This window comes from Conger conger, chromosome 2, assembly GCF_963514075.1.
Source record: "Conger conger chromosome 2, fConCon1.1, whole genome shotgun sequence".
NCBI lineage: Eukaryota > Metazoa > Chordata > Actinopteri > Anguilliformes > Congridae > Conger > Conger conger.
Genome location: NC_083761.1, coordinates 10578226 through 10593467, shown reverse-complemented (window position 1 = coordinate 10593467; position 15242 = coordinate 10578226). Strand labels below are relative to the sequence as shown.

The following is a 15242-nucleotide window of genomic DNA, read 5'->3' as shown; positions in this document are numbered from 1 at the left end:
AACTTGAACCGCTTCACCGAAAATCACTTTTTACAACACAGCAACTGTAAACCAGGCAACTTGCGAGGAGTTCTGCGGCCGCACATCAATAACGAACAGAGAAAGAAAACGAGGGAAAGGACACAGCTAGAGTATTGTTTCATGCTATCCGCGATGGAGAGGAGGGTTAAATTATTTCAAATCTTGCGTATTCCTCTTTGGCTCTGGTTTTTGGTCTTTACTTCTTTCTTTACAATTGCCAAAACAGATATAACTTGCAGATCATGTCAGCCCCTGGCCAAACTGCATCCACGGGAATTATCGGGGCTTCTAAAGATGGACAGGCAAACATTTGCAACAGGGTCTGAAGGGGAAGTTGTTAGCTACGGAGACGGGGCTGTGGGTTATGGTCCCGCAAGTGAGGAAACTCGAAGGCTTGATTGTGCGGAAGAGCCTCCGGACTGTGTTTTGGGAAAAGGGAAAACTACACATTTAGCAAAGAAACGGAATACTGACCAGCTGCGTTTCAAGAAATCGTTTGACAAGGGACCGACGCATGAAGAAAGCGACGGTACTGTTAGCAGCGACAAAGTTTTCAACCTCAGAATTAACGATAAGAAACACGGCAATGGTTGGAATACTGTCCATTTTTTTACTCCTGCCAGTCGCGACGAAAAGTCTGCTGGTTACCAGCGCCGGATTCGAAGGAGCAGTCAGGGACTTGGAGAAAAAAATGAACGAGTAAAACCGTCTAGTTCATCCGAAAACAAAGGTTCGTTGCCACTGAGTCACCACCAAGAGCGCAGCGCATCACTCCCTGGGCACAGGTTCACTCGGTCAGAATTAAGATGGAACAGTGAAGATAGAAGGATGGCCAGTTCAAGGCAGGACGACTTGAAACTTATCAGTTCCACCTTCGCATTGGCCGGGGATTCTGCTCACAACCAAGCGATGGTGCACTGGTCTGGGCAAAATAGCAGCGTAAGTCAAATGTATCCATTAATGCATAAACAATGATTTATGAGCGCACGGTAGAACAAGTGCCGAAAGTAAACTGTCAAGCAGCACTGTCACGTCTATTTGCAAATAAATCAAAGCGACTGCCCGTATATGCTATCAAAATGTTATATTGAATTTGTGTTAGTCTAGGCATGTATGGGGTATTAGGCGTACATGCTTAATATTTACATTAATATTCGGTAGCCGGCAGCTCACCATTGAGCGCACAAAGACAAAAATGAGAAGCATCAGCTAATTATTGGTAGCTGTTTGCTCCTTGGAAGTTATCGTCAGTTTAAATGTATTTTACAAACGAATTAGCGCACTCATTTGAATTTTACTGAGTACGAACTGCGCAACAGTTTTATGCCAATATACTTCGTTTGATGGCTTCCCCCGTCCTTGCGCAATATAGGCAGGCTACGCATTTCTCCCACTAACGTGTCCGAACAAAAGCCAAGTCTTCGGTGGATCATAATATCTATAATAAGACTCTCCCCTCATTCGACAGTTCTTTCAAACCACACGTTTGAATGCAGCTTACACGTCATAAGAGAACGTGTTTAAGTAGAAATCATGGGGTGTATTTTAAATGTTGATGTTGCACTCCACGTCATATTTTTAATCAGTGCCGGGATATTGCATTTTTAACTTAGGCGTGAAGATTGAAACCAATTTCACACTTTAAAGCAAGCACAATCTTGCAAGTCTTACAGGGCTTTATTTCGTAATGGAGACAATGGATGTTTTTGTGTTCCGCACTTTCGGAATAGGCTACGTTCACTTTTGATAAAGGAACAGACTGCATTCGATAACACCGCTGAGTAGATAAAATGCAGAACATGAAACCATTCTCCCCCCAAACCCAAGCCCAAAAAAACTCCCCCAGAAGAGAAAAGAACCCCCTACCAGTTTTACACAAACCCATGTTAAAGTTCCATATCAAACATGTTGAGAAGTGTAATATACTGTGATGCAAACTACATCGTTTATCCACTATGCACATAGAATACTTGATGCATATGGCATATGACATATGGTCGTAATGCAGTTATGTGCTCAATCAGTATATTCATACGTACTTATATGCAGTGTTTACCCCCAGTTTTATCAGTGTCGTGCGGCAAAATGCTAATGGTCCCATATTCTACCTCATAATAAAAGCTCTGCTAGTTCAATACTTTTTGTTGGAGCACCACTTTGGCACACAGCACGAGGTCTCAAATACATTAACACCATTTAATGGGTGAGTGTAAAGAAACTTCATGTTAACATGAATCTTTGACACAACCCCCCCCCCCCTTCCTTCCCACACAGTTTCTCAGCCTTGACAATAATTATGCCAAGTGTCTCTAAGCATTCTGTTGTCTAAAAGTGAGTGTTTTCCCATATTAGAAACAGTGTTCTCACACTGGGCAGCTGTGAGAGGAGAAGGTCAAAGTTCTGTACTTGTATAAGTAATATACAGTACAGTATGAAATAGTTGCATTTAAATTGCCTGGGTCTCAAATCCCAGAGTACAGACCTATATTGAGCTGTGCTATGTGTGGAGCTGTTCTGACAGCAGTGTGAAACTGTAAATTGTATAACTAGCATAGGATACTAAGAATAGATGCTTTTGCCGTGAAATGGTTAATTTTCCCCTCTTCGTCTCTTTTGTGACGCAGGTACGAAACTTCACAAGAACTGAATATAGCTTGTGTATTAATTATGCAGAGTTTGTGCAGCAGTTTGGTATCTGTGCAGCATCAACCTTCAAAAACCGATGTTACGCCTAATGTATGTATAATGCAACGGCCTCTTCTGGATTGCTTGCAGTGGGTTTTTGTCTTTTCACCCTAGTGTCCTTGTTAGTAGTTGCGGATGAACATACTTTATCATACAGTTTCCTTTGTAGAGAATCTCAAGCTAGACAATAAACAGCCATTCCAGCTTGTTACATACTACTGTACATGGAGACATGAAATGTTTTTGTTTGGACATACGAATCTCTTGCCCACATTCTCATTGTATTATTTATGGTGCAAACTGAAGAAATAGTTAACAAATGCAGGCTGCCAAATGTAAATAGACTTGAACATTTCTGTATGGTTCAGTGGGTGGACATACCACATGGGAGCAGCCTTATCTTTTAAAAGCCAGTGGAGGCTGTATGGCATGACATACTGTTCTTCTTGTGCCCTAAACTAATGTTGTTCACATGCACAAACACATTGTATGCTCTAATGTCGTCATTGGCCAAACACTGACACTAATTTAGTGTTTTTTGGTTAAAATGCAACTTTAAGCAACATTAAAGGATATGAACAGCACAGGGACAAATATATAATGAAATATTTGAATATTGCAATGTTTATGAAATGGTGTATTTATTTAAAGACAGAAACACAATTAAAATAATCTATTTTAAGTGTTATCTTACACAGAGAATGCAAGCAGATATATTAAGCCTCTCATGTAGTTAAGATTGATTTTTTTTTGGAAAGTAACAAGGTTCTTACAGTGGCCATTGTGGGATGATTATGTTTAAGTCATTCGGAGACCCTGCTTATTGGGTAATTACAGTGGGATTTACATTTTAACTGATCAGCATCGAGGCCATTTAGTGGTCTGTCAGGCGGAAGCTAACCTGAAGTGAATATCAATACAAAGCACGGTTTAGAGTTTCACATGAAACAGGCATTTTATTATTTCCCTGTTTATATATATATATATATATTAAAAAAAATATATATATATGTGTATATTATTCTTTGTCTTGTGACTTAAGGCACAGCTAAGATGCTTTCAAAAGTGATTGTGCAAAGTTTCTTAAGCTCACATGCCCAGTGCACTGTGGCAGTGAAAACGTAGCTAGCCAGCTACTTACAGTATATAGCTTCTGAGCCCTTTCTAGAAAACGTTGAATAGTTTCATAGAATTGGTCTGCTTACTATGGTTATTTTTCTCTCCTACACACCATTATGCAAACAAAACAAAAACAGAGAGAGAGTTTGACTTGAGAATATGTATTTCAACTGAGCTTGTATATTTTAAATCCGTTTTAAACATAAACAAAGATTAAAGTAAATATTGCATTCATTATTCATGCATACTGTATGATGACTGTCGAGAGAGCTTCATATTTTTTGCTGAACACAGTCATACTGTCATTGTTTATAAATCTGTGAGTCTGGAATGAGATACAGTAGTTGGGAATGGTTCCATGGTTCTAGATCAGGCCTGGGCAATTCCAGACTGAGAGTATTCTGGTTCTTGTTTCCACCAGTTACTCTGCTTAATCAGCTAATTGGCTGTATACACGAACACTCGTTTACTCGTAGATTAGATCACAGTAAATTGTTTCATTTTGGTACATAAAATCAGTCTTTGGCTGTCATTCATGCAGTTCTGAAGATATGTAGCTAAATCGCCAGGTGGTGTAAATGTTAGGGCTAATTAAATAATTAAGACCAGAAGTTTCCAGAAACAAATGGCTGGCTGCTCGCCTCAGTTCTTGATGGTTCCATGGTTCTAGCAGGTAAGGAGCTAAGGCTGATTGCAGGCTGTACACAAGAACACAACACAAGAAAATGTCTGTTGTGTTTGAGAATGTAATGGATATTTGAAATGGACAAATTGCTAGATAAAGTGTGGAGGTGAGGGGGTAATTTGTATGTAGAATTACTGAGAAGCACTTCCCCAGTAAATACCAAATTACCATGTCTTCAGGAAGGAGAAATAGAGAACCCATGTATTACATTTCAGACAAAACAATTATAAAAAAAACACTTTATAGTCATGAAATGATTTGCTTGTTATGGTGTTCATATATGCTTGTTGAAATGTATAATGTCATATTGATTTATATTCATACACACACAGTGCTTTGGATTTGGGTATATATTTGCATGGAATGGCGTATGGATTTTATTTAATTGCCAGGAAGACTGCACTGGTTTGCTTGTTTGTGCATTGGTTTGATCATCAGCAGTTAGATTGGGAAACAAAATTGGTTTGCTGAGCAGTATATGATTTACTTTTAAATCATGTTCATTGCTTTATCTCTTTCTGTTTAAGGGGCCATTCTGATATTGAACGAGTCCATCTGAAGCCTTACCTTTGCTTATTTTAAATGAAAATCTCCAAATGTGTCACCTGCATATAAGTAAAATTAGTCTAATAAATACCTAATAAAGTGCTCACTGAGTGTATGTTACAGCAGTGCAATGTTGGCATCGATCTCTCATAGAGTGTGAATGCTATATTGATGTGTGCTCTTGAAAGCAATCTATTTCTGGGTCAGGTGAAATTCACACAGCTGCTGAACAAGCCAGGTGATAGCCTGCCTAGTTACACCCAGTTAGGTAATGCTGGAGAAGACTTTACAGTTGGGTAGCACGCAGCAATTCTGTGAACTTCATACAGACATACGGTACTGTGCAGTAGTCTTAGGCACCCTAGATTTTATTATATATATGTTTATTTTTTTGTGTGTGTGTTAGTATAAAAGAACACATTTGAGATTTCCAAATATGAATTTTCCAAAAGATTTAATTTTACAGAGACATTTTTAGATTTAATTAAAAAAAGTAATACATTACTGTAAGCAATTGACTTCTTTTTACATAAAAACTTGATCAAGACTGAGATCTGAGCAGGGAGCCAACCAAAGTCTGCAGAAGAACTGTGGCAAGTTCTCCAACATGCTGGGAACAATCTCCCTGCTGATTGTCTTATAGAACTGCAGGACAGCACTCAGAGAAGTGATGAAGTTTTAATGCTGAAGGGTGGTCACAAAAAATACTGATTTGGTTCAGTTTTTAACTATTCTGCTAAATTCGTAAAATGTAATGTAAGAATGTATAGTACATTTATTTAGGTCCTTTGATTTAATTATTTTTGAAAGAATCTTATCTGTACAGAATGTTATATACAGAATGACTTTTGCACAGTGCTGTATATAGAACAATGACATTTTCAACAAGCAGACGAACACGGCCAATGACCTGAATACTTTTATTCTGAAGTTGGTGGCACGGATGGTGCAGTGGGTAGCACTGCCGCCTCACAGCAAGGAGGGCCTGGGTTCGAATCCCCCGTCGGCCGGGGCCTCTCTGTGCGGAGTTTGCATGTTCTCCCCGTGTCTGCGTGGGTTTTCTCCGGGTACTCCGGTTTCCTCCCACAGTCCAAAGACACGCAGGTTAGGCTGATTGGAGAGTCTAAATTGCCCGTAGGTATGAGTGTGTGAGTGAATGGTGTGTATGCCCTGCGATGGACTGGTGACCTGTCCAGGGTGTATTCCTGCCTTTCGCCCAATGTATGCTGGGATAGGCTCCAGCCCCCCTGTGACCCTGATTAGGATAAGCGGGTTCAGATAATGGATGGATGGATTCTGAAGTTGAATTTAGACCCACAGAGTGGGCATGGCAACACTGAGAGGAAACTCAAAACAAAACTGTAGTTCAAAGGCAATACATTTTAATTCAAGCATCTAATTTGCATGCTCTTAAATGAGTGATATGTATACAATTGAGCAGCTCTGTGATGTTGCAGGGAAAGCTTTGTACAGTAGGTTTGTAATATGGCTTGTTTGATGATATATATTCTAATACTAAATTAAACAAAATAATAAAAAATATATAATATACTGTTGGTGTGATAAATCTTTGAAATACCCACACCCATTGATAAGAAAAAATGGTTTGCCATACTGCTATAACTTTCAACAAATGCTTTTCATATTGAGATGCAGCAATGTAATGGATTTTTCATTTGAAAATGCAGAATTACACTCAGTTAGACTTTTTTATTTTATTTTACATATTGAGTCTGCTGCTGTATCCTATCCATTTTAACATTACGTTACATTATTGGCATTTGGCAGACACTCAGAGCGACGTACAGTTGATTTGACTAAGCAGGAGACAGTCCTCCCCTGGAGCAATGCAGGGCTAAGGGCCTTGCTCAAGGGCCCAATGGCTGTGTGGATCTTATTGTGGCTACACCGGGAATCGAACCACCGACCTTGCATGTCCCAGTCATGTACCTTAACCACTACACTACAAACTTATTGGTCTGATGTGTTGAGTATCCAGAGATGCATGCCACTGTTGTAATGTGTGGTTATTTGCGTTACTGTTACCTTTCTGTCAGCGTTGACCAGCCTGGCCATTCTCCTCTGACCTCTCTCATTAACAAGGCATTTCTGCTCACAGAACTGCTGCTAACTGGATGTTTTTTGTTTTTCCCACCATTCTCTGTAAACTCTAGACACTGTTGTGTGTGAAAATCCCAGGAGATTAGCAGTTTCTGAGATACTCTAACCACCCTGTCTGGCACCAACAATCATTCAAGGTCAAAGTCACTTTGATCACATTCAGTCCCCATTCAGCTGGTGGATGTAAGCATTAACTGAAGCTCCTGACCCATATCTGCATGATTGTATGCATTGCACTGCTGCCACACAATTGGCTGATGAGATAATCGCATGAATAAGTAGGTGTACAAGCGTTCCTAATAAAGTCCTTAGTGAATGGATATTAGTATCATCAAATATGAATTCAGGTTCTCATTTTTTCTAGTTTCAAGAAGAAAGAAAACCTTGCATCCTTGAATAAATGCACATAAAACCATGTTAACAAATTACATACAGCATACTTTTAAAAAATAACTTTCAATGAGCTATCTCAAGTGCACTCTAATGAAAAATTCTCAGAAGTAAGTTTTGTTTCAAAATGAATAAAAGAAACAAGATTAAGGATAAAGAACACTTGCAGCACTATGATTATTCAAACTCCCATTGCTTTTTTAAAAAGAATATTTGTAAGAGTATTTGCCTGCTTTTTGAGATTTAATAAGATATATGGATGCATGTGGTTTAAACAGTACAGAAACTATACCAAAAGCCAATAATTTGATTCTTAAAATGTATATGCTTGAGATAGTATATATAAGTACAGTATAGAGGCTATTTGGTAGCTGTCCATGGTGCTAGGCCAAGCACAATATGCAAGAATGGTTCCAGATCATTTTATGTAGTTATGTTGCATATTAAAACAACGCATTCAAACAGTAATTATGAGATAGATAATTTGATAAATTTATAATACACTGAAATCAGATTTTGGATTTGTAAAGGACCAGGCACTCAACCAGATTGGTGTATATAACCATGACCATCGTTCTGTTCTTGGTCTAGCTTTCCATATATTTACAAATGCGTAATTTGGTGTGTTTTAGCTGTATGTGTTTAGTTCAGTGATGGTGAGAGAGCCAGTAGGGTCATTCCCATCTCATTATGTTAGAGTGCCCCCTCTGGAGGATTGGGGAACTGCATCCTGCCCCTCCATCTGTGCCAGATGCCCCCTTTCAGGGGGAGCTCAGCAGTGGGGATCCCAAATTAATGGAGGGCACAGTGTGCAGATATTCCTACTAATTGGACCTGGTAATCAAAATTTCGAGAAAGTAAAAAAAGGGATAATTTCTAAAAAGTATTGATTATTATTGAATATAATTTAAATAAAATATATGAACAATGTATGGCCCAACATACAGAACTATTTCTTATTTAAATGCAATAGGTAGATTTATAAATGCGTTGAAATATATTTATCTTTATGCACAAAATGCGTGAAAAAAATTGCTTTTTAAAACAGCTATAAAGGGTTGTTTATACATCAATGTTTGTTTATATTGCTGTAAATTAAGTATTCAAATGTACATATTCTTGGTGATGTTGGGAAAGGGTTGGGGTTGGGATGTGGAAGTAAGCTGATCCTTCAGGCATCAATTACAAAGACCTAGAATGGACTGTGCTCATGAAATCAAGCAATGCATTTTAAGGAAGTGTTAAATTTTATTATTCGATAAAATCAGGGCCGTATCTGGAACACCTTGATTATGTTTGGAACTCTGAGAGCAATCTAATGGTTTTGAAATGGTTCACATCATTTAATCATTAAGTTATTTTGGTAATGGGAAGGTTTGTTGATTGATTATCTATTGCAGAATGAGATTGATTTTTCCAATAGATTTTGTTTGGCTAACCATCCAATTATCCACAGGAATGCTGGATACAGCCAGTATTCACAACTCTTTTAGATGTTTTTAGGCACTCTTAGGCTTGTTGATGCAGAATGATGTGGGAGACATACAGTATGGGTTAATCTTTACCTGTACATATATCTGTGTGCCCATTTCATCACTGCTTCCCAATGACCACTGTCTATTCAGGTCATCCTAACTGCATACAGCTCACTGGCTGCTTACTGGATACCCTGCTGATTGGAAACTTTCCTATCTGGGCAGTGTTTCAGCTGCATTTAAGAGTGCTCACATGGGACCCCTGGCTTGTGATGGCACTGCAGGTCTGAGACTTGATCTGAGGGTACTGTGCTGCAGTTCACACGAACGCCTCCACCATGTTTTCTCCAAACGAGCCCATTAGTCTTCGCCCCTATCAAACCCACGAGTCGCTAGCTATCCATTTTATTATTTATTGCGGTAAATAATCATAAAAAAGTTTTTACATTTGCACTTTCTGTTCGGAGCTGATGGTACTTGAATATATTTCAATGCAAAGTTGCATTTTTTTATTTTCATTGATTTATTATAGAAAGAATGTCATAGAAACAAGCCCCGCAATTCACACATCTTTACAGTGGTGAGGAAAATGACACGATTAAAAAAAAGGTAACTCAAACACATGGAAGATTTCACATTTCGAACCTATATGATGGTCAAGCTTGGCTTATGGCTCTATGGTGTCATTATACAGTCTAACTGCAGTGTGCCAGGAGGACTGCTGGAGGAGCCTGCTCCTGGCAGGGGGTATAGAAACAGCTCAGCTCTTCCGCATGTGCGTACCAGTGCTGTTACCCTGGTCTGAGGGAGGCGGTCATGCAGTTATTGGGATGGGTTTGGGATTGTTACCTAGAGATGGCTGAGTGCCCCGTTTAGAGATGATCTTAAGTGAGAAGCTGTGCTGTGATACATGTTAGGAAGATTAGTCTGAACAGGTTTGGTTGGTTTGCTCCTGGTTCTTTGGGTATGGGTGTGTAGGGGAATTCGCACGGGACTCCAAATTATGTAGGGTCCTCGCACGGGCCGCCAAATAACGCAGGGATTTTACTCTCTACGAAACCGGGGCGCCAGTTAAACGTTGTGTAGCAGTATAACTGCAAAAAGTAATCAGTCTCATAAAATTACTATTATCAGAAATATCTAACCACAAATTATTAATTAAAATAACCAATATTAATGATTAAACATACCGATAACCTGAAGGTTGGAAGTTCTTCGAAAGACTGCTTTAACTCGGCTCTCATGTCTATGCGATTCCAAAACGGACACCGGGGTTTAATAAAATATATTTATTAAACAAACATACAAACACATAACAGATAAACTAACGGGAAGTTAGTAAGGAAATTTATTAGGTTAAGTTAGGGCGTGTATGTGTGTGTATGGGCGCGCGCGAGCGCGCGTGTCGCTTGAACAAAGGAAAGGTGGGAGTAGCTAGCTTGAGTAAGCTAGAGTTCTGGATATGGTAATGAGTTAGAGTTAGCTGTGGGATGGGACTACTTGAGTAGTTTTACTCTATATATGCGCAAAAGACGGCGAATCAATTCACGTACATATATATGTAGCTAACCAAACACATTACAATAGTAGGATGGTAAATATTGAAACACAGATTCACAAAAACAGTTAAGACTAAACTAAACACTGGCTATGCCTGAATGTTTGTTCTCTTACTGAGTCCATACACATTGGATCCAAAAGACGTGCTGTCCTTATAGGAGCCGCGATGGTGCTGTGAATGCGTGTCCTGGAGAGATGCGCAGGCTGGGGCATCTTAGCCGCGCGCTGTCGTCTGGTCCACTCGGTTGCTGGAAGGATGTTCGCTTGTCCTTTTTCCGGGTGGAAAAGTTTGTTGCTGTTGTTCGATGGTGAGCTTTGCAGGAGTAAACTGATGTAGCGTTCCGCGTACACCAGTTTCCACTCGCTATAGGCCACGAAGTTACCGCGAGGTAACTGGGTGTGTCTGTAGGCCTGGTAGTGCGCTGTGCAGCATTCAGCCTCTGTCCGAGTCTCGGAGCAGATGGGCTGAAGCGAATGGCCAAAAAGGGTGCGTCGAAGAGAAGAAGCAGAAGAGGCAGAAAAAGCAGAAGAGAGATCCCAAGAACGTGTCTTGCTCTTATACGGGACCGTTTATTGCTCCCGCGATTACGGGATTGGCTGAACCAAGTTAGACGTCAATCGTGGTGGACGTCGCAGAATTTTCCTGTGGGAATGTGGAAGTTGTAGTCCCTACAGGTGGCACATTTGCTCTTTTTCAGATAGTTGGAAGCTTGCCCTCTCAGAATGACTTATTAAAGAGAGGTGTAATGACACAAGCTAAGAAATGTCATCTGCCCCTACTGCTTTCCTGCTTTTTGATTTCTTTAGTGAGGACTTCACCTCTCAGATGGAAATTCTCGTCACTAGATGTAGAGTGAGCATGCTCAGTGAGGTGCTTTCACAGGCCTATTTTATTTCTCGTCCAACTTCTGCAACTCCATTCATCCTAACATGACCTCGGTCCTTCTGCTTCCCAGCTGCGTATTTATCTTAGGCTTAAGAGAATGCCCCCCTGAGAGCTTCACGCTGAACAACAGGCTTGAAAATGCTTGTGATGAATTTAAAATGCTGTTACTGTTACTTTAAAATAAAGTTTTTAAAACCCTATGAATAAGCTCTGTTCCTAGGTGCTAAGATGTTACCTGGATACTTAGGTCAGACGGGATGGTGTTTTATTCCCGAGTGTGTTTTCAAAGGACAACTCTGCATCTACACAAAAGGCTTAAAAATACCCAAAAATGAAGGGAAGGGAACGATTTGTATTGACACCATTAAACATAGAAACCTGCTTGAATGGTGGTTTAAAATCAAGATATTTGACGGATTGTCAGGATCAAACGGTTCAAGAAATGGCACAGTCAGCCATCTTATCAGCCTGCAACATAGCATTCAAATGTTTTTAAAGCAAAGAACACTTGATTTTTATGGTAGAACATATTCATTTCTTTCTGAAAGAATTTATTTCAGTTATACATTAGGAAGAGTCTTGTTTTTTTCACAGAATGATGCAATTTCCCTTGACCCACAGGAAAGTTGCCAGCTTTAGTAGCCAGCAGTATTGAGGATGAGTTTGTTGTTCCACGACTAATTTGTTCCACTGCAGCAGATGATGATATAATACAGTGGGTCCCTGTTCTATAACTTACATTTTTAGTGTCTATTGCTTTAGTGCACGGCTGCTGATGACAGGAACATCCTTTGCCTGCTCCATACTTGCCGGTCTGTTAATTGACAAATAAAAGCACTCTGGGAGTGTTTTTACACAGCTTTTGACAGTGTATAATAATATTTTTTACGTTCATTATATTGACACTAAAATACCTCTTTTATCTTCTGAGGGACATGATTTAAAAATTCAGTTGATCATTTTCAGTTTTGTTTGATTTGATATTCATGCCTTAATCTGGTCTGGAGGTGTGAGCAAGTGTGGACTCTTCTCTAGAAGTTCCAGGGAAGATAATTGTATCAAAAGCAGTAGTCTCCGACTGGGTACCTCATTGTGTTAAATGAGTCCAAGCAAAGTTGTTGAAAATCACAGAAAAGCAGAAAAAAACAAACTGAAAAAACAAATTGTATTTATTAAGTTAACAGATCTCAAGAGCTGGAGAGGGAAACAATTGAAATAACTTGTGTACAACTACCAACAGTATTTAAAAAAAACAAGAAGAGGTGAAGCGTGGGCATACTGTGTGAGGTTGAAGTCTGGCTGAGCAGAATGAGTTGGTGTAGTGAGGTGTTACAAGAATCTCTTATCGCGCAGGAGATTCAGAGTGATTTAGTGTAAAGGGACGAGAAGGGGCCAGGCACTGATCACTGAGGGACCAGGCTTGAGAGCGCATGAGATGTTAAGCCAGAGCAGGTTTTGGTGAATTGTAAAAAATTCTCAGAAACTGGATCTTAACTGAAGTCCAGGCCTGGTTTACAGGACCCAGTTAAGTTGCATTTTCCCCTTTGCAGAGCTAAGTCTTGACTGAGTAGGACTTCATTGAGAAGCACCACAGAGGGCCTAAAGTTGCCTTCCAGACTTTGAGAGAGACGTGGCCCTTACTGCGTTACCTTGGGTGTGGTCAGAGTTGAAGTGGATTGCTTATGGCTTCTTACCTCCATTGTATTAACCAATCGCTTCACTGGTGGCAGCCCAAAGATCTCTATTAGTGTCTTAATAATCCACAAATGGCTATGGATCAACAGCCGACATGCATGCACGGTCACATTACCTTGCTTGGACAGCAGTGGTAATATCCTGGTGCTTTTTCTGTAACACCTGTGCAAGATTTTATCAGAGCTGTCGCGGGTGTCTTTAATGCAGGTGTTGGTTTCAGGTGCACGAGGCTTGGGTCTCTGGTTGAGTGACAGCTGTCCTTTCTGTGTGCCAGTGTACTGAGCCAGCCTTCTGTTCCAGTCTCTTTGTTCAGTAAGACACCAGAGAGTCTGGATATCAGTGTCCGAGGGATTTTAGAAAGCCCTTCACTGCTGGAAAAGAGAATGTCTTAGTAGGGGGCCCGTTTGGCCCAGTGTTGCAATGTCAACTTTTATCAACAAATGCATGTGTGAGAAGCTGGGATGTAGTCCATAAGAGCAAGGGAGCCAGGAGCTATTGGGAACAGGCTGCTGCTTACGTGGGTGGGAAGGGGGGCAGAATCTGCTTCAGATGGCCCCTCTTGCTCACTAGTGCAAACCCATTCTCTTCCCCAGCCCTTGGGCCATACTCCAGGGTGTCATACTGGCTTGTGTCTGCTGCGCAGGTGCCCCCTGGCCGACCCCCTGCACGTTGAAGTTTTGCCGAGAGAATGTTCCGGAGTGCGTGAACAGATTTTACTCCGCAGTCTGCCAGTGCTTTTTTCATCTCAGCGATGCTTTACAAGCATCTTTCCAGTCTACATGGTGTCTGGAAAATTGGGCAGGGAACATGTATTCCCACCTCCAGTAGCCCTGGTTGTCAGTGCTTTTCAAGGCCCGGGGCTTGTCATGGTAGTGACCGCCACCAGACCTTTAGGCCATGACGTCTTACAGCATAGCCGTGCCTCGTTCACTGGAGGGACTTTTCTTCCTGTTGGCACAGTCCATAGTTCATTTATATCCTAGTCTACCTCTTAGGGCGGCTAACCTGCTGCCGTTTGGAGCAATTGCACTCCATTTGGCACTAGCATTGCTTGTCAAGAGTCCTGGACTGTATTTACCTTGGGAGAGTTAATAACAAGCTCAAGCATTAACTGTACGCTTCCTTAAATTCCCCCCGTGCGTTTGCTCATTGCAGCTTGTCAACAGGGAGCGGCGATGGGATCTGGTGGGGAGCTGGATGGGTTGTGAACTTGGAGATAATGGGAGGCATTATTGTCTCAGAGTAAATAAATGGTGTGAAGAGAAAAGGCTAGTATGGGAACGTGACTCTGGACTTATGAACGGGGAGCGAGGACTGTAGTCTGTGGTCTCACAGAACAGAGGAGTCCAGAGCATCACGATAGTGTAGATGTAGTAACAAAAATAATAACAAATTAAGCTTACGCCAACCATTTGCGGTCATTCACAAGCCTTAACCTTGGATTCAATTGTAGGCTGGCCATAGCACATTATAAGATCAGCGATTTACACAGAGATTGCACATAATGCCTGTCCAGGGCGTTTCAATTTCGGCCGGGATCCTGAGATGTGGGGTAGATGAAGGGCCGTGGGTACATGTGAGGTGGAGAAAATGCACAAGCTCGACAGAGAAGCCTGCGGGAGATGGGTGTCTGCTCCCAATCCCCGCAGGGGAAATGAGATTGTGAGCGGAGCGTATGTGCATTAGTAGTTTCCTTGGAGCTCCTTGTCGATTTGCAATTCAGATTGACAATGATGATTGTTGGCCCTATTGAGAGACAGTAAGGGCAGAAAAAAGTCCCATCTAACCGCCAATCAGGTGCAGAACTGTATGGGCCATTTCTGAGCTACAAATTGAATCCAGAGCCATTTGTAACTCTTAGGAATATGTCGGTTTGTTGTTTTCAATGGGAAAATTCACTTATTGGGGACAGTGATGAGATGCTACTGCAGTTAATTGAGTAGGTCGGAGATCGCAAAGACGTGACGTGGCCGAGGGGGGGGGGGGGTGGTGGATGTGTGAGGGGGGGCTTGGCTGGGTGGGGGGTCGATGGGAATGGAAACAGTGCAGTGGCTTAAAA

The 15242-nt window shown here is 41.1% G+C and overlaps 1 protein-coding gene across 2 annotated transcripts in view; it reads left to right on the top strand.

The window, feature by feature from the left end:
• Window positions 1-271: 271 nt before the first annotated feature.
• The window catches only part of LOC133121699 (VPS10 domain-containing receptor SorCS1), a 154450-nt gene continuing 139479 nt past the window's right edge, over window positions 272-15242 (top strand). Inside the window, exon 1 of one of the 2 annotated variants that reach the window (XM_061231089.1) lies at window positions 272-960. In XM_061231089.1, coding sequence (XP_061087073.1) covers window positions 316-960 — 645 coding nt within the window. In that variant the 5' untranslated portion in view covers window positions 272-315. The remainder of the gene's footprint in view (window positions 961-15242) is intronic. The other variant, XR_009708040.1, reaches the window with a different exon arrangement.